This window comes from Eurypyga helias, unplaced genomic scaffold (genome assembly GCF_000690775.1).
Source record: "Eurypyga helias isolate BGI_N326 unplaced genomic scaffold, ASM69077v1 scaffold29095, whole genome shotgun sequence".
NCBI classification, from domain to species: Eukaryota; Metazoa; Chordata; class Aves; order Eurypygiformes; family Eurypygidae; genus Eurypyga; species Eurypyga helias.
Genome location: NW_010251284.1, coordinates 1,547 through 21,107, shown reverse-complemented (window position 1 = coordinate 21,107; position 19,561 = coordinate 1,547). Strand labels below are relative to the sequence as shown.

The 19,561-nt window shown below is 43.6% G+C and overlaps 2 protein-coding genes across 2 annotated transcripts; one reads left to right on the top strand and one right to left on the bottom strand.

Moving 5' to 3' along the window:
- Positions 1 to 54: 54 nt before the first annotated feature.
- On the top strand, positions 55 to 597 carry ZNHIT3 (zinc finger, HIT-type containing 3; the record flags this gene model as incomplete). The annotated part of the gene is made up of 2 exons (XM_010151980.1): positions 55 to 135; positions 407 to 597. Coding segments are annotated over 2 exons (272 nt in total), but the record flags the coding sequence as incomplete, so codon positions are not given.
- A 389-nt stretch (positions 598 to 986) lies between these two features.
- MYO19 (myosin XIX) lies at positions 987 to 19,162 on the bottom strand (the record flags this gene model as incomplete). Its single annotated transcript, XM_010151979.1, has 24 exons — positions 987 to 1,115; positions 2,060 to 2,365; positions 2,719 to 2,804; positions 2,987 to 3,116; positions 3,765 to 3,928; positions 5,770 to 5,879; positions 6,791 to 6,861; positions 7,760 to 7,867; positions 8,318 to 8,464; positions 9,381 to 9,557; positions 9,916 to 10,029; positions 11,801 to 11,922; positions 12,017 to 12,090; positions 12,428 to 12,599; positions 13,973 to 14,063; positions 14,431 to 14,507; positions 14,976 to 15,072; positions 15,280 to 15,382; positions 15,754 to 15,823; positions 16,040 to 16,172; positions 16,947 to 17,060; positions 17,294 to 17,442; positions 18,227 to 18,371; positions 19,102 to 19,162. Coding segments are annotated over 24 exons (2,950 nt in total), but the record flags the coding sequence as incomplete, so codon positions are not given.
- Positions 19,163 to 19,561: the final 399 nt, after the last annotated feature.

Genomic DNA, 19,561 nt, shown 5'->3' with positions numbered 1-19,561 from the left:
GGGGGGGTGCGGGGCGCTGCAGCCCCCCCGCAGCTCTGCCGGTCTCGCCCGCAGCCAGCCCGTGGTCGGTGGAGGACATCCTGACGGAAGATGACGAGAAGGACCGCGTCCCGCTGCAGAAACTCAAGCTCTTAGGTAACCTGGGGAAGTCGGAGCTCAGGCGGGTGTGCGGGTGCGGTGAGCCTTCAGCAGAGCAAGCGGAGGCACTCACAGTTCCCACGAGGCCTTCTCGGAGCACTGCAGTTTATCCCGGTTGTGCACCGCATTGCAGGGCCTTAAAGATTTAAATGGCAGGGACCCGGCCTTTCACCCCGTCTCTTTTGAGACCTTATTTGCAAAATAAGAGCCGTTTCAACTGCATTTCTAAGTGCTTAGAGATTAATACGTCTCTCCCTATGTTGTTTAGGGGAATCGGAAGAACTGAGAGGCTTGCTTCTGAATCCACATCTCAGGCACCTACTGCTGACAGTCGATCAAGCGGAAGATAAAAGCTCCCTCATGAAAAAGTACATGCAGGAGCCATTATTTGTTGAGTTTGCAGACTGCTGTTTGCGAATTGTCGAACCTCCAGAGAAGGAGAACATTCTTCCAGAGTGAGCTGCTTTGGGAGGGAGCATTTTTGTTTCCTTGAGGTTCCTTCCCCCTGACAGGGGAGATCTGACAGCACACTGTGCTGCACCATCCTGTGTGCTTCCTCAGGGTTTGGTCACACTCCACTCATGGATGTCAGTCTCTAATTTTCAGTTTAGAGTTGATAAAACAGTGACATAGTGTTGGACAGATTTCTAGATACTAGGAATTAAACTGGATGTTCTGTGGACTTGCTTTCTGTTGGTACAGAAATACTGTCATCCATGGGAAACTTTGCTCCCCAGTCACAATTAAATACATTTGCATTTATTTTAATCCACAAACTAATCTGAAATGGTTTTGTTAATTAAAACTTGTTGCGGATGGTCAGACACCTTTACAGGGTATTTACCAGTTTATTTAAGAGCGCATACACGTCTGTCCAATAAAATCTGGTTAAATCCAGTAATGGAATAGGCATCCGTATGGGGGCTGACATTTGCATAATGCAAGGGAGACTTCTTACAGTGAAACTTGATAGAGCCCTACAAGAAAAAGAGGTGGAGAGGTCAGCTGATGGATTTGCCAGATTTTGAGCTAATTTTGCTATTCAAACAAAGCAGTGCTGTAGTATATGAGCAACCAGTGACTACGCATAAGGATAGAGGAAGACCTCCAAAGGAGTCCTAGTGCAAATGGATTTAAGAGAAATGATTACTGCAGAGAGTACCAGTACTGTAATTTCAACTGAAGTTAGCTTAAACTCTGAAGATTTGGGTTTTTAGTCAGTACTGAATTTGATACTGCTTGTTCCTACCTGTGGTAACTGTGACTAGGCACAGGCTACGTTCTTGCACACCTAACTTTATGCAGCCTCTAAAATCTATCAACAGAGACCCCAAGCACAGTCACAAGGTGATTTGTAAGCAGAGTGCAGTTTCTGAGAGAAGCCAGTGTGGGTTGTGGCTTATTCGTAGTAAACAGTATGTAAGATTACTCTGCATGTGCGTAGGGGATGCAGTGCTTGAGGGTTGCTCCCTGCTTTCTGCCCTGAAAATCCTCTGTGGGAATTGGTGCAGTTGTCTGCACAGAGAAGTTAATCTGGGATGACTGGGATATCACTAATACACCCAGTGGCTTTTCCCAGGTGGATGCTTTTCCGTATGTTCACCTGTTGTGCAACTTGAATCCCCCGAGCAGAAAAACGCGTAGTGCCTAACAGCAGAGCCCGGGTAGAATCCTCTGCTCTCCGTTTCTGAAGCAGAGCTTTGATCAGTTTGTTCCTACGACACACTGACAAGAGTTTTCATGCTTAATCGAGGGTCTCCACTCAGCCCTGTGCCTGGCTCGATGTACTGACGTCAGACTCTCCCTTGCATGTCAGAGCCGCAGGAAGACTAGCTTGTGAGCAGACTTCCTAGTCGCTCTGCTCGACAGCAGAGTTCAGGTTCCTGAACTCTTGGCAGCTAAAGCGCGTGAGGTTTGTTACCTGAGGGAGAGCTCTGATGGAAGTGATGCCACAGCCAAAGAAGCAGCTTTCCACCCGGTAGCGGTCGCTGTCCTGGAGCACTCTGAGGCACGCCAGCAGGGACAGGTCTCTCCGAAGTCCTGCTACAGTAACTGGTGCCGCAGCCAGGACAAGGCCAAGAGGCCAGAACTGAATTACTGCATGCCGAGGCCAAGTTGTTTCCAAAGAGCAAAGTGGTTTGGCAGAGATCGCCGTAGCTCCAGGAACTGAGAATGTGTTTTCTTCACCCTCATCCAATTCTGCTGCTGCTAATGCAGCCATTTTTGCCTGATGAAGAGATGCAGAACAGTAGTCTTGAACAAGACTCTCAAACGTCTTGAACAGAACTGAAAACTGAAAAACCAGAAGTCTAAAAAAGGGGGCATCTTAAGGGATAGGATACCCTTTGGGACATTTTCCCACTTCATGAAGGTAAGGAATGCATTCGCTCTGCAGCCTCCACGCTGCCCCCCTGCAGAAGCAGCTGTAAAGACTGGCATCCATCTTTTCAGCTTGAGGAGAGTGTTTTGGAGGACTGACAGCACTGGTTTTGTACAGTTACTCAACAGAGGTAGATTCTCTCTAACACTAAAAAGCCTCCGTCCCTCAATGTCAAGGCTTTCCTGCACCAACATACTTACTTTCCATTTCCTCCAGCCATGCTTAATAACAGCAGCAGCCCTGCGCATCCTTTGGAAGCGATTCTTGGCTAACCAGGAACGAACAGCTGAAGATTTAATTAAAAGAAATCGGTACAGAGAACGTCAGAAGCTCTTGCACACAGTGTAAGAGAGATGGCACTTAAGTTTTTCTGCATGTTCAATTAACAGAACCACTGCTGCCACTTCAAACATCCCACGTTACTGGAAATGGTGCTCCTTACGTTCAGGCACACCCTTATCAAGTTACCTGCTTGGATGACAGTTGCAGACCATTTCTCCTTCGCGAGTTTCTTCTCTTTAAATCTTCTCCAGCAACACTGAATGCAAAATGCTTTCTCGTTTAGCACCTCTGCTCTTCTAGCTTCAAGTTGCTCCAGCTGCATTGGGGACAGGAGCCTGCAGTTAATACTCTGGGGTGGAGTTGTGTTCACAACTCTTCCCTCTTCAACCATCTCTTGGTGTTTGTCAGAAAACCACACGCATGTTTCAGTGTCCATAGACTCCTGGGTTAGGTTTTAGGGGTGAGAGCACTTCATTAGTGCTTATTAAATGAACATGTAAGTATCTGAGGGGGAAAAAAGTGCTGTTAGGGGGAAAAGTGGACAGTAGCAGCTGGCGTAAAGCCAGCACCACTGAAGGGCGTTCTTTTACGGCTGCGTCCTCCAGCATGCAGGCTTTGCAAAAGTGCCTTCGTCTCCTTCATCGCTTTCACAGAGCAGCTGCTTAGGCCTGTCAGAGTAGCCAAGTCCATCAGAAGTAAGGGAAAGCTGTCATCTACTGGAACTGGGAGGATGCTGACAACTCCAGGCAAAAGTGCAGCTCCTTGTCCATTAGCCACAAGGACACCATTAAACCAAGTGTTTCTGGTAGTTGGATTCTGATGGATGTTTAATTTAATTGGAAGGAAAATGCCCAATTCTGGACACAATTAGCAGGAGTATCGCCTAAACCATGATAGTTGTGCCAGAATGCCCATTATGCAAGTAGCTCCAGAACCGATCGCCAAGGAAATAAATGGCACTCACCACAGAATTAGCCATAAATACTTTGGTTTTGCCGCAGTACACTGAAGTGTTTTCTGCTCCATTCCCTGTTTGCTCAGCAGCAGTTTGTCCCATAACAACATTCTGCAGGATCTCAAAAGCAACAGAACGTGATGCTTTGTCATCATCCACCAGTGGAGTCTTGCCTGCAAATGAAGCATTAAGAGAAGGCATCACCAAACTTGGAAACTGGGACCAAATAATTGTCTTCCCCCTGAGACTTCCTGGCCTTTTAGGGGGTGTAGCTCTACACCAAAAGGGAGGGAGGAGATGGCTGAGACAATACTAGACCTAGTTAGTAAAAATGCGACAGCGTAGATGTGCTAGCAACTAGAAAACCAGTTTGGTGTGTTTTAACTAGGATGTAGTTTGGGTGCTGTCTTAGCACCTCTGTTACAGCCTACAAATGTCATTTTGGGTAGATCTAGACAATGAAGCAGCAATAGGGAGGTCTCAGCTGTTCTCACATAGTTAAAGTCTTCTACATGGAAACATTAGAAAGCAACAGCAATGCAATTAAGAATAGATTTGAGCAGCTCAGTCTTAAGAAAATCTGATGAAGTACCCAAAACTCAAAGCTGTTGGGAACAAAGCAAAAAGCAAGGGATTAGACTTGTAGTCTTAATGTACTAAAAGGTGCAGGAATAGAAAACAAATTTTACACAATTCTACAGCTTTCATAGGGCATTGGAAGCAGCTACAGGGACATGTACTAAGCAGGAGTTTATTGCAGCAATAAGAGGTTATTAAAACCATTTCTGTGACACAGTACACAGTTTTTCACATTAGACAAACAGATTAATCTATTTGGAAATAGAGGTAGACTTAATTCAGACCTGTCCTTGAAAGAGATTGTGTTGTTCAAGGCAATGCTGCATGAGTTTCTGCATGCCCAATGACGGAACTTGATGGTCTTTGTATCTTTCCATCCTGGATACTGTTTGCTTTTCTGCTTAAATACTTCTAAGGAGATGAGAGCATTTTAAGGTACTGAAAACAAATATCAGCAATTCTTGCTTACAGGAAGACATCTGGTGACTATGACGGTGTTCATGGGGTTGGGCTGATAAGGGAACCAAAAGCTTATCCCCATTTTAGGAAATTGTTTTGCTTTGTTTGCAGCTTATTACCTGCTGAAGATAAAAAGGACTAGTAACCTATCACAGAGAGGCATTTTCAGCTAATGGGTTTATAATTGAGGGAGAAAGATACGGTGTGTAAGTAATTTTCCAGCCTGTACTTCATTACTTCATTCCATTTCCGCAAGGTGAATAGATTTCCAGCCACTTTAGTTATCTGAAATAGGCTGGTACTCACTTGGTCCTGCTTCCCACGTCTGCTGGTTACTGAACAGACCCATTGGGTGAAGATGGGATTAATCTGGGAGAGAGAAGGGGCTTGCAGCAACTTTTGTTATTTAATGTAACCACCCAATGAGCTCCTCCTTTCGGAGGGTTCATGCCAAAGGTGTTACCTTGTAGACTGGATTGTGTTTTTTAAAGTCCATCCTCGCTCTTGCTTGGAAAAAAGAATTGCATACAGGAGTTTGTGAAAGGTAGAAGAAGCAGCAGAATCCAGGCAAGCTAGAAGGTCAGTGTGTTCGGCAGGAAAACAAGGTGGAGGAAAAAAAAGGAAGGAAGGAGAAGGAATATAAGCAAGGAGGTAAGTGGTTTTCAGGTCTACTCAAGAACCAACTCTAAATCACATTATACTGGGGTGGGGAGACCCCAGACACCATTGTAACTGTAAGCTACCCGAGAGGAACACAGAAAACCAGCAGTAAGAGGAAAGATTTGCACTGGTAAGAAGAGCCTGCTGTGTGCGTTAGGCCAATCGGAGACCCAGAGCGGTGACAGATTAGGAAAACCCTTTGAGAATAGTGGTGTCCCTAACCCCGAGTACAGTAATTGTGTCTGATCCGTGCGATACCACGCTGGTGCACTGATAATTCTACTCGATAGCAGAGGGATTATCTAAAGAAACATACCTTTTTTCTCAGCAGTACGATAGTTGCTTTTGTCCCACACTCCCTTTTCATTGGACGCACATGATTTTCTCAGTAGTTTATAGCGCTCAGCGAAGCTTGGGAAAGGGATCCTGGTAGACAAACGTACGGTTAATTCTAGGCAAGTGTCATTCACTATATGGTAAAAACCTATCCTTGGAGGGGGATAAATTGCAGAATGGCTTCAAAAATCCAGAATAACTTCAAAAATCCTGCACTGTTGCCAACATGCAAGGAAGTATCGACTGAAGAAATTCAGGAGATTGCCTATTGCCCAGTAACAGTGACTTTTGCCTGTAACAAAGACTGGGCAGGAATTGTGCTCGATGATAACAGTGAGTTTACCCCCATCAATACCAAGCTGTTAAAAACATGACTACCTCAGGCCTTGCTACTTGCATCCTCTAATGGTGTCAAGAAAGCCCAGCAAGGTGACTGGCTGCGATGAGGTGCTCGTCTTTGAGATGAATACACTTAGATAAATGCCATTTACAGTTGCTGAAAATGTTACTGTGAAGCCACATTCAATGAGAAAGTTTGAGTACATTATAGTCTACACCAAAACGTCCTCCCCAGCCTCTCAGGCTGGAAAGGTACAGTGAGCGCTCAGACCAGGGGTGCGTTGCAGACACATCTGGACTCGAGCATATTTTTAGGAATCCTGATGTCCTGAACGCGATGTGCGCTCACACTGCCTGTTGTGCTGTTACTGCACTTTTAGGCTTGCTGAACGAGCAGAGTTGCATTATCTAAAACACAGAACAGCAGTTCAGATTTGTGACAGGTATTTTTGTCTCCAAAACATGAAAGAGAGGTGCTCAAATAAGCTTGAAAGCAAGCAGTGAGCAGAACTGTTTGGGTAGCTTTGAAAGAATTAGTAGTTTGTGGTCTCAGGCTGCAAAATATTTGGATTTCCTGCTTATAAGCTGTTCTGAATAACATATGTCACTAATTGCTATAGAAAGGGATTATGGAAGATGTTGCTCAAGAAATTGGGACTTACCTAACAGGGAAGCCTGCTGCACTGATGCTGATGGCTTCAACTATTCCACACGCCTGAAGCTGGCTGAGAACCTGAGGCATAAATTGAGATGATTTAGGCAACCACTGTCTTACTCTTTGCGGAAGCCGCGTGTGCTCGGCCCGCGTGTCCTGCAGCTCAGCTCAGCAACCAGGCCAGAGCTTGCCTGCTGTGCACGGCCACGCTGGCAGCTGGGGGACGGGTGGAGAAGGGGGTTATGCAGCCACTGAGCTACTGCTGTGAGTAACTCCCAGAGCGGCGTCAAGGCAGTGCTAACGCAGAGGGACAGTCCTCGTGTGCCCTCTTGTGTGGCATCCACACACCTGCCACCGACCGAATGCAGCAGAACATGCCCAGCAGCAATACCCAGCATTGGTATTTTAATACTACTTGTATGCAATCAGCAAATTCCAGTGTTTAAAATTAATGCAGCACTATTCCAGCTGCTTTTTCTTACAAGGTTCTCTAGTTAGAGCTTTAGCATCTGCTGCCGTGGTCCCAAAAACATGCCTGTCGGTTGTTCTCATCTAACTTGTCCCAGGCTAGACTCCAGGAGCAAGAATGCACATTGTGGGCATTCACCATGAAGATACCTGTGTGGCCAGGACTGCTGAGCAGCGAGATCACCTTTATCTATTTGAGGGCTGAGATGGTAGCAGCCCACATAACCCAGGAGGAGTACTCTGGCAAGAGAACTTCTCACACAGCAACAAGTAAGTTGCATCTGGAGGAGCTGCTGTGCTTAGTAGCTCCAGTTTACACAAGCATCGCCAGTGATCTGAAAGATGTTTATCTTGGAAGCTCCAAAGGAGAAAAAACTATTTCAAAATGTGCTGTAAAAAGAGCTTTGCAGGTGACTCAGGATCGTAAGATCCAAAAAAAAAAAGCCCCACACAATGTCTCTAGGAAGCTTCTTGTTATCTCAGTGAGGAAAGCCTTCTGAAAAGTTACCTCTTCTCTGCTGAAAGTCATTGCCTTGCAGTCAGCATTAGGCTTGATGCATCGGATGTAATGCGGTGTCGTACTATTCAAGATCTGCATGAGATGTTCAAGTGACCCCTGTAGAAAACAAACACAGGTTTAACTGGGGACTCCTCCTCCACAGGGAGTTTAGCTCACCAGTGGTCATCTATAAAAACAAGCCCTTTTTTGCCAGGATGGCTTTACAGGCTCAGTATTAGCAGAGCTCTTCTATAAGGACATCTTGAGCAAAAAATCCACTCTATGGATGCTTTTGTAAAATGGTTGATGGTAAATTCAGAAAGTTTACAAAACGTAGCAGGACCATCAATTGAAGCTAACCCCTCAAGAGGAACAGGTAGAATGAAGCCACACAAAGGCAGATGCCCCACTGTTAAAGGTAAAATTGGAGTGAGTTACACCTCAGAGTATCAGGAGTCTGATGCTATTTGTTTTACAGCTGTTCCATTTTAGTAACACTGACCTTCACTGTTTTCTCACCTAGTTACAAAGACAGCAGTAGAAAGCAGAAACCCAAATAGGATGTACCTTGAACTTTGACACCACTGTGACAACAGCTGCTCTGTTCTGGGGTTTGATGTTATTTTCATTCCTTTCTGTCACAGGAAATAATTTTTGAAGCAAAGGGTCCTTAGAATTCTGCAAAACATGGACCAGCTCTGGTGGAATGGGGTCCTGAAAACACAAACATGACTCAGTGGTATCTGGACTTTGACAGAAACCTCCAAAAATCACTAAAAATTCCACACGTAGATGGAATAGTATTTCTGATGCCAACTTTGAGTTAACCACAGCTGTGGTTTCAAATCTGACTACATACCTTCATTCACAGACAGCTTCAGGAACAGAAAACAATGTTTGGCTGAACATTTAGCAAATCTAGTCAAATGTACAACTGCCCCAACATTGTTCTCGTTATACAACTTAAGTGTAAGACTTAAACAAGTCTCAGGACTAGTTTAATCCCTGCAGGAGAGTCTGCAGCCGATGTCAGAAAGTCTCTTAGAAAGTATTCCTTTTAATTAAGAGATGGTATGTATGTTATTACATCACCTAATACCACTTGCCATAGTTGCTGGTGATGTCAGAACTGACAAGGGACTCTCATATCTGCAGACTATCTCTCTCACTCATTCCCTGATGGACCACGAGGCCAAAACTTGAGTTCCCTTGTACTTTCAGACCTTTCAGAAGTCGGGTCCGTGCTCTTGTTTCTTACAAACTTATCTAAATTTGGGGGAAATAAAGCACTATATTTATGGTTACAGAAATGCCTTGATGCTGTAACACTTCTGCATTGTCTTGGGAATGGAAGAAGCGCTGGTTTGGTGACACGCTGTCCACTTAATCCTGAGCAGAAAGGTCTGTGAACAAAGCATTTTCTTGCGCCAGTGATGGTTCACTAAAAATGAGACCAAGAACGTTACCTGTTTTACATGGCCTGAAGGATCTGTTCAGAGCAAGGTATGTGTATCCACTAAACATCACCAAATGTACATGTTAGTGGTGCTTTGATTTAAATTGCTTTTAGTCTAAGATATTTTGTTTGGTTTTGGGTTTTTTTGTAAAACAGCTCTCTGAAAACACCTACCTTATTTTTCTCCACCATTGCTGCCAGCTGATAGCAGACCTTGCCAGCATAATGTGAAATAATAAAGTTAGGCTTCTTACTAAACTTGTTTCGGCTTAAGCACTGATTATTAGACAAGGCTTTCTCAATCCGAGTTTGAAACAGGTCAGTGTTAGAGGATCTATTCAGACGGCACTCCTGCATGACAAACAAGACAAAATTGCAGCACCTCTTATTTGTCAAAAAGAATGGTCTTTAAAGGCTAAAACGCTTTAAATTAAACTCACAGCCGTTTTAGAGTTGTTTTGAGTATGCAACCCCCGAAATACTGGGGGCTGAGAGAAATGCAATTGAGAATCAGAACCTCCTGGATCAGAGGAAAAAAGACAACTCAATAGGAAGAAGCAGTGTCACAACTGTTCTGAAAAACAAGCTCTGCAGAAATTCATGGCTGACAAATTTCCTACTAATTTAGCGTTCATGTTTTCCTTGGTGGCGTGGGATGGATGGCAGGCAACTAGGCCAAAACTGTTCAGGGGTTCAGATCCACACTTACCTCATTCAGCAAAGAAAATATGCTGAGAGGATTGCCCTCTATCAGATCGAGGCAGTTCTGGTTGTCCTGGTAGTTTATGAAAGACCACTGCAAGCCCTCAGCTGCGTATTCTTCCTGCAGTAAGAGAGAACCCGGTTATTCTGCAGCAGAGGGCACTCCAGCCCAAATAACTGTCCGCCCTTGCGCAGTCTGGTGCAGTTACTGTTTAACAAGTTAATCCCATGCTCAGCCTGCTCAGCTGAAGCTCTGCTCACCTTCAATAGCAATCTTGAGAAAAAAAACAAACTAGGATATTCTACCCCAGGTCGTTTTTTAGTATGTAGCAGTAGATCCTTGCTGGAACAAGCGAAGTATCTGGGAACCTCACGGATTTATCCGACAGCTGCAAGGCTGCTTCATGGAGCAAGCAGAGAGGCACACGAAGCCTCTCCTGGCTGTATGGAGTTTTGCCCTGACGGGCAAGGAACGCGCAGAACTCCTTCCTCCAACTGGGATGCAGCTGTAAACCAGCTGTTCTGTGCCAGACTCTACTAACTGGGCTCCATTTAAAACAAAGCCTAATCCAAAAGGCAGTAGAAGGCGGCGCTGGTTAAAATAATTTGTACAGTATTTATGCTGAAATACAGAACAAACTGTCAGGAGTGTTTAAGAAGCACAAGCTCTGGCCAGTTATTTTAAAAATCTCCTGCAAAAAGCTTTCTCAGCACAGCCACTAATGGCATTTAAGTGGTTTGGGACACAGCCAGATGGAGAGAGGTAAGAGGGCAGGCAGTAATTGGGAGGGGTGCTATAAACAGAGGTCATGAATCAGTTTCAAGGAAAGTAATTATGTGCTTGAACTTGTTTTCCACCTTCACTGACCATTAACCCCTGACATACTGATGAGGGCAGGCAGGGGAAAAAAACGCTGGGCATATGAAAGCACAAATTATGGTCCAAACTTATCTCCTGAATAAATTGATAGAACCATGCTGTGAGGCAGAAGGCATCATCATGTTGGCGCCATAAAGAAAATAACTTCCCAGATGCCAGCTAATGGCAAAGAGCACTGTGATGATGTACGTGTCATGTGAGGAATTCAGTGAGGACTGAAGTACATCTATTAGAGCAGCAGCCCAGGCCTGGCAGGGACCCTGCAGCTTTCAGAGCACTCAGAGAACTGGAATTAGCAGCGTGTGACGAGCTGGGCAAGTGACTGCCACGTATTTACCACAGTGCAAACACCTTCACTAAGTGACGAGCTGGGCAAGTGACTGCCATGTATTTACCACAGTGCAAACACCTCTACAGCGGAACAACTCGTGTACCTCCTCATTCAAAAATAAAAGCTTATGCGCAGTGTGGTTTTCTCTTTAAGGTACCAGCATGACAACTGGCTTACGAAGCTGTTCTCCTGTGGCAGAAGGCCTGCCCCGGGGACTACGTGCTACTGATGGGGTTACAGGGTTCTGTTGGGCTCTCTGCCTTTGTGCTAAGCTCAGGTCTAGAAGCTCCCCACCCATTTAGGTCCTTTGTGCTGGATGAAGAGAATTAACATGGTTATAAGCAGCCGCTTCCAAGAAAATCTCAATTCAGGCAACATCTCAAGAATTGCATTTTAATTGTTCACCTCTGAGGGAATGCAAAAGGTTTAACAGGCCACAGAGCCAATGGAGCTGTATAACAGGGAACAGACTTCCAGTAGCCTAGAAGAGTAAGCAGTCTCATTCCACCAACTGCCCCCTCTTTAAAAAAGCAATCTTTACGCACATCCCACTGATCTCTGTGGCATTATGCACTCAACTGAAGGCTGCCATCTGATCGGAAGCACAGAAATACTATTAAAGAGACAAAAGATGCTGGTTTAAAAGAAGATATTTAACGTTTGACCTTAATGGAGTGTTACCTGTTGTGCCTTCAGATAGTGTGCTACGAAGTGCTGCTGCAGTTTCTCATTGGCATAGTTAATACAGAGCTGTTCCAAGTTGTTTTCAGGGAAGGCTTCAAAACCATAAACATCCAACAACCCTAGGAGGACGATGAGAAGACAGTGAACTTTAGGCTAGGAGTAGCTTGAAGGACTTACGGTTATGCAGTTAAACCAGGGATGAATAAACCATACCTATGAAGCTGGTCCACATTGATGGATCTGCATAGATGCTTTCATTTATGACCAAAACGAGCCATTCAAACAATCTGCAGACAATGACAACTGGATTAGTTGGAAAGTGCTTGCTTACAACAATCAGAGTAGTGTTCTTTTACTGCTGCTTTTACCAGTATCGCATGGAAGAAACAAAAAGTTACGACATGCTGCCTGCTGACATGAAACAGCAGTTCTCCGAAGATCTACCCGATACTGCAGCTATGTCAGTATCTACAACTGAATCAAAGGTGTGTCAAGCCAGGAAGGGAGGGTTACACCATCACTCAGTCCAAGCAGAAAGCCAGGGAAAACAAATCCCTCTGGCCCCTCTATTCCCTCAGAAAAGTTATGTGGATCAGCACAGCAGCCTGGCCTACGTGTCCTTACTTAGCGTAGATCACTTTGGCGAGGCAGTCCCTCCTAGTCTCACATTCGGCTCTGGAGCACGGCTTCTTGAAGACCTGTTGTTGTTTTCCAGCAGTTATTGTTCGAATTCTTAATGATTCCAATAGTTCCTCAACAGGTATCTTCAGCAAATCTCCAGCGGTCTTCACAAAACCTTGTGCATAAAACAAAACACTGCAAGATTAGCTGGAGTGTCAAATGAAAGCAGCTCCTGGGAAGGTTATGGAAGGTCTAGAGATGATACAGAAAAATGACACTTCTTAAATATGGATTTTGGATGTTTTTCCCAAACCTGGGAGAAAGTTTCGCAAGACCAACCTCTTAATTTGGATTAACTGCAGGCACTCTGTTTCAAATGAAACAAGTGTCAGAAGGGTATGACGTCTGTTGCGCTGCAGTGGGAGTTTGAGAGTACTCTCCTATGTCTGTTACTTATTTACCTTTTTTGAGCAGAGACCTCTAAATCCAGATAGAGAACATCAAACAGCCATGACTAGAAAAAACCATGCATTTTTAGGATATGTGCTGGTTTTAGCTGGGACAGTTAATTTTCCTTGCAGTAGCTGGTAGGAGGCTGGTTTGGATTTGTGCTGAGAAGAATACTGATAACACCAGTGTTTTCAGTTGTTGCTAAGGAATGTTCATATCAAGTCCAGGACCTTTCAGTTTCTGACACTGCTCCTGTGTTCCCAGCTTCTTCTCTACAAGCAGCAGGGAGGGGACGCAGCCCGGACAGCTGACCCTAACTGACCAAAGGGCCATTTCGTGCCATCAAACATTATGCTCAGTATATAAGTTGGGCTGGAGGTCTCGGGCTCTAGCTCTCGGGCTCTGGCTCTCGCTCCTCAGGAACTGGCTGGGCGCCAGTGGGAGTGTGGTGAGCAGTTGTATTGTTTAAGGAAACTTAATCCCTTCATTAGAAGAATGAGTATTTGCTAACGAAGCATTTAAGACCTTGCTAACCTGAGCTGTATGCAAAACAATTTTAATATTAAGTAGTGTGAAATAATAGTAGGAAACATCACTATTCAGGACAGTGTTGTAGTCTGAAGGAAAACTAGATCCACAAACCTCCTAAAGACATGCAAAACAACCTCTGTGCTATGCTGCAGTTTAATAGATTCGCTGTTAGTAAGTGGAGTTTCAGTCTTTCTCATGAAAACTTCGAAGCTTTAATTTTAAAACCCTGCTCTCCACTCTGGGTCAAATTTCTGGAAGTCTTGTAATGTCAGCATAAGATTACAATCAAGAGTAACAGTTCTGCCAATAATCCTTCTGAAATTACTTTCTAATGCTGCAGTTGCCTTGTCCTGTAACAGGAGGATATTCTCAGAGCAGGGGAGTATTAGGTTTTTGTATGTTCAATACTTTGAAACTGTGAAGTACCAAACAAAAACATGCTTAAATGTTGTCTGTCCATGACCTTGACAGTCTCCTATCAAGCAGAAGAGCATAGTGATCCTTTCTATTAGGCATCTGCACTAAGATAACAGGACCCTCTGGAGCACAGCATGCTTGTTGCCTCACCTTTGGCTTTGTCTTCTAGTTCACAAGGCTGAGATTCATCCACTGGATTAGAAAATTGAACATTCCCAAGATGGAGAAGGCCTGACAATACCTGAAATATAATCAAGCACTGAGTTTTCTAAAACAGAGCTCCCTTCCAAGGTAGTGTCTTCTTAGCCTTCCCTTAGCCACACGAACAGGACAAGTCAAAACATTTCCACACAAAAATAAGCAATCAGATTCCAAGCTTCTATGCTGCAAGTACTGAAGGAAAACTAAATTTCACAGGTGCAGGCTTCAAGTTAAGAACTAATATTTGGATATGCAACCTAATGTGTAGCTGCAGGCCCTCCAGTCAGGAGTACCAAACATCCTATGCTCTACAGATCGATACAGGTTTAATTCTGCAGAAATTCCACACTAAAAAGACATTCCAAACATCAGCAGAAGCCTCATGGTGACCATGCTTTGTACCTGACCTTGAAAATATTGTTCTGCGTGGAGTGGTCAATGCCCAAGTGAAACATTGCATCCCTGGTCACCTCGAAGCAGTCCTCTGAAAAGCCAAAGAGGTGGTATTTAAAAGAAAGCCTTGCACGCATACACGGGCAAGTGGAACACTCCACACCACAACAAATTCAGCTGGAATTGTCAAAGGAGAGCAAGGAAGCCAGATGCTCTTTTGGTGAATCCCAGAGAACCATGTCCTTGACTTAATATTGACTCTGTGACGCTCTGAAGTTAGGCTGCAGGTTGCTGACGCACATCCAAAGACAAGACAAGTTTCTAAACACAGCCACAGAGAGATGCAAATTCGCTAGGCCAGAAACCGCTGTTTTAAACAGGTGAAAACTCTTAACAGTGCCCACAGAAACTTAAAAAGAATCACATTAATGCAGGTGGCTTTGCAAAATGTCTGCTGCTGGCTGACCAACATGGGTCATGGGGTTTAATAGGGCAGACACATTTCTGCCTTTAAAGTTACAGTCATTACTAATGGACAGTCTGTGAAATGAATCTTTACCGTCTAAGTTTCGTTCAGAATTTGGCAGCCAGCAGTAGTCAGCCCCTTCTGGAAGGTTCCATTCCAGCCTCTCCTCTGCAGTGGCACCTTTTGTGATCTGGAGACAGAAAAGAAGGTAACGACTGAATGCTGCCCTGTCTATTTACATCTCACAGACAATGAACGCACAGGGAGTATGATTTAATTTGGAAGCATGGCAGATAGGAAAACTGTTCACTTATTAAAAGTTGCAACTGTGCGAAATCTGGTGATTTCATCCCCACTGTCTGTCAGAAATAGCTAGCAAATTTAACTGAAGACAAACCTGATAAAAAATATGAAAGTTTCTTTCATTGGGGGCCTGATAGGCAACTCTGGTCTTCTCCAAAAGGAACGTCTGAATGGAAGCACTACTCAGGTGGTGGAATCTAGAAGGGAGGGATAAAAGCAAAGATTTCAACAAAACTTCCTCACAGAATCTGAGAGGTTTTGTGTTGTTATGATATCGACTGACTATGAATGTTTTGTAGTTCACCTTCAGTTTGTGCAAGCTTAATGTAATAATTTTAATCAGAGTTCTTAACTGCATCTCTCAGTTTCCACTGCTCTCTTTTGGAGATCAGGATGAGAGCTTGCGGGGGGGAAAAAAAAAAAAGATGCAATAATAATGTAAGCTGCCAGCAAACCAAGATATGTTCTAAAGACAGATAAAATATTCCATGGCAGATTTCAGAAATAGGTTTGTAAAGACTTAAAAGGAAAAAGAAAATAGATAAGGTTTTTACACAGTGAATATTACCTGTCTAACTGAAGCTGGATATATTTTCCAAAACGGCTACTGTTGTTATTCCGCAGGGTACATGCATTTCCTGTGAAATTGCCAGTGACAGATACAGCATAATCAGAGCGTTTCCACTCTTCCATGTAGGACATACAGATATTAAGGGTGATTTGTGTACAGCTCCAGTAGTTGAAGAGTTTGTCTTTTAAGTAGAGGACCACGAGCTACCTTAGACTTGTGTATTAACAAAGAAATTTCCACAGTGCCCACTACTTCTTTTTGCTGTTAAAAAAGCCTCATTTACCAAATGCTTCCATGACAGGGTTTGAATCCAACACTCTCTTCTCTATCCTTTCCACAGTTTCATTGGTTTTTGGAGAGATAACTGAAGCAGCAACAGAAGCATAGAATTTCATAAGGCAGCGAGATGTCCAGGTCTGCAAGAGAGAGGCTTGACAATAGGCCTTTGTTTTCGCCAGGTTATTAGTTATGTCAGCTAGTGAAATACTGCTAGCTTCTGAAAACACAGTATGCAGCTGGCGATGATGCTAGAGAGAGTCATTATGTCAGGTTTATAGCTCTAGGTCAGTGGAAACTTTCTGTGCATATGCTTATGTGCATCAGACACATTTAAATGCTGTCAGAGTCAGAGTGCCTTGCTGAATGGCAGTCTTACCAAGATGTAACCATCTGGAAGCTCAGCTAGAATTAACAGCTAGTATCTTAAGATGAATGGAATATAAAGGGATTTTGAATCATTAATACTCGGCAAATCATTTTGTTCTCAGGCTTAAAACTATCCTCAATATCTTGCTGCATAGGGACGGATCATTACAGAAGGGCCTACGATAGGATCTGAACCCTCACGCTTCTAAGTCTCTGCACAGGGTTTGCTGAGACCCACACTAGCTCCCTAAGACTAGGCTGAGGCATTAACTCAGGTGTAATTCCTGTTGAATGATGCAAATCTGGCCCTCCCAGAAATTATAGATGCCACTTAAAAAGCAGGTACATTTAGTAGAGCCTATTTGACTGCAGCAATCACTTAATGCTTTATGTGTATTCCAAGAGCTGTGCTAGAGCAGACTTGCTATGTGCTCTGTCAGAATTTTTTTCTAATTCGTCTTTGCGTGTTCACAGAAATGCTACGCACTACAAATCACCTGCAAATCTCAAAACTTAAGGGCAATGTCAGAAGAAAATCTCCTTACCTTCCCAGCACCACTTTCTCCACTAACAATAATAGACTGGTTTACAGGGTCTATCTGGCTTTGAACATTTCTGTAGGTTTGTTCAGCCACTGCAAAGATGTGGGGTTTTAAATCCTGGCAGTAAAAGAGAATATTCATGTTTCAGAGAAGAGTAATTACAAAGTTCAACAGCAGTGGACAGCAAAGGTCATCTCATATTGCTCTGAAAGCGGTACTGCTCTTTTAACACAACTCATATTTCACTAGAAATGAGTTTTATCCTTTAGGATTATTTTGCTTACATAGCTTTTGAAGAGCTTGACATCTGGGTCCTGTGGAAGGACAGTTATTTCAAATAGAAGGATTACCTGAGGACGAAGTGCCACATGGTACTCTCTCATAAGCTCAGGTGAATAGAGGCAGGAGATAGGCTGAAATGGATTTAAAGCCACCAGGCTGCAGCCAGCATTTGTATAAAACAAGTTTACTGCATATCTTGCTTGAAGGCATTTCAGAACTGAAAGACACACCTTCTGTTAGCATCTTTTGAAAAGCTTATTTGACTTTTCCTGTTCCTAACAAAAAACTTAAGATATGTTACTTGTTAGGCTTAATAGAGAATGAGGTGATCAAGAGAGTGATATAGGCCTAATATACATAGCAATGTCTTCATGACTTGCCCTTGTTTTTAAAAATCTCAAGGGATCTGTTAACTATTCCATTCAATAAATCCTGAGCTTTTATGAGACTTCACACAGTCAGTCCTAGAAAGCAAATCTGTTCACTTTCAGAACACACAGGGGTGATTCCCCATCTGCACTAGGAACAGAGCTTAGCTTCTCTTAACAGGAGTGCCTTCAAAAGCCAAGTGAGGAATTTACTTTTCAAAATCCATTTCATGGATATATTTTGAATCTAAATTAGAGTCTCGTTTTCTGTTACGTTCATGTAACACCAGATTGCAGTCACAGGGTCATGCAGGAGTCCTTCAACAGCATGAACTCTTAACCACACCCTGGCTACCTGAATCAACAATACAAACTTGAGCTCTGCGTGCAGAGCTTGATAAGAGATCAGCATGGCTAAATCTACGATAAAAGTATTTTAAAAAACCAACCAAACAAACAAACATCCAAGCCAAATGTGACTTTCTAAGGCTCTGAATAGGCTTTAATAGGCTTTGAATCTTTAACCACTGCATTCATGAGAGCATTAATGCAATGAGAACAGTAACTACCATGTATTAGTAGCCACAAGGGAAAGTGGCTCCTCAGGAGATACTCCCCTGGCTGGCTGCTTACCTGTGGTAGTTGTCACTGGATTAACTTTTGTGAGGTCATCAAAAAGATGCAGTTTCTCTTCATCACTGAGGAATGCTCTAACTTCTTCTTCAAATGATTCACTGAGGTCATTCTGGATGACAGAATCTTCTTTTTGGCCATTTTCCTGAAGAGGACATCAGATCAGCACCAGAGGCTGAATACAGCTGGACTTTCATCTCATCCACTATAGCTTATAGCTCTTCTACAGCTTCCACACAGCAGAAGTTCAGTCTCAGCAGGAGACTTAGTGTGTTTGAGCTACTCTTCCTCCTGGTTGCCCTCCCCTGGTACCAGTGGTTTCCATGGGGTGCTCTGTTTTTAGAAAGGCATTATCTAGCATATGAGACATGGCAGGCTGAAAACATCATCTGTAAACTGAATTCATCACTGGTCATTCTGGCTGCAAGCAAAGGCACTCAGAAAGAATGTGTCCTTAAGACTCACACTACCTGACACTTGGAATTCTGCAGGTCATTCCGCACAGAGACACTTATCCACTGTTCTTAACTGGTGTATTTCTAAGCCTACGAATGTCATGCACTCAGTGCAAACACTGTCTTGGGCAGAGGGAAGCAGGAAGGACTGGCTGCAGAGGCTCAGGTAAAGCTGAAAGCTACTGTGGTCCAGCACAAATGCAGTTTGCCTAGAAGAGACTTTCATTTTTCGAGCAGAGATCAAGGGCCCCAAGAATGAAGCTGCAGAGTGCACATATTGCAGGCAGGGGAAAGAAGTGGTGGTGTTACAAGAGCTGGCCTGCATTAGGTGAAGATTTGTCCCCTCTGAATCACTGAAAGTATTTAAATCTTAGCCTCTGGGCTCCCATGTCCTTCACAATATTAGTTGGAAGGACACACCTGTACAAGCTTAATGGAAAACTTAGCCAGAAGAGAGATTTCAGGTCCTCTTTTGTCATTTCTGGGGGAAGAAGAGAGGAGCTATAAGGGAAAATGAAAAAGGGAAAAGATCCCAGTCCTGATTTTTGCTTTCTGAATATTCCTTTTCTGTTCTTGACAGAAACTCCTTCAAAGTAACCCTACTCATTTGTATTTAGAAGCATAAATCTGCAATTCTTTACAAGTTACCCAAGTCAGTGGCACCTTGTTTGTACAGAAAAAGTGCAAAATTCACTTAGCAGCATACCCACTACATGAGCTAAGCTCATTAATAAAGGGAAAAATATACTGCAAAACCCCATCAACACATTTCTAAAAAAACCCATAAAGCCACCATAATGTACTCATTTGGGAGCATTATTATCTTTGGTAGACAGCATAAACAGTTCATTTCCAGTAATACAAAATTTTACACAGCAAG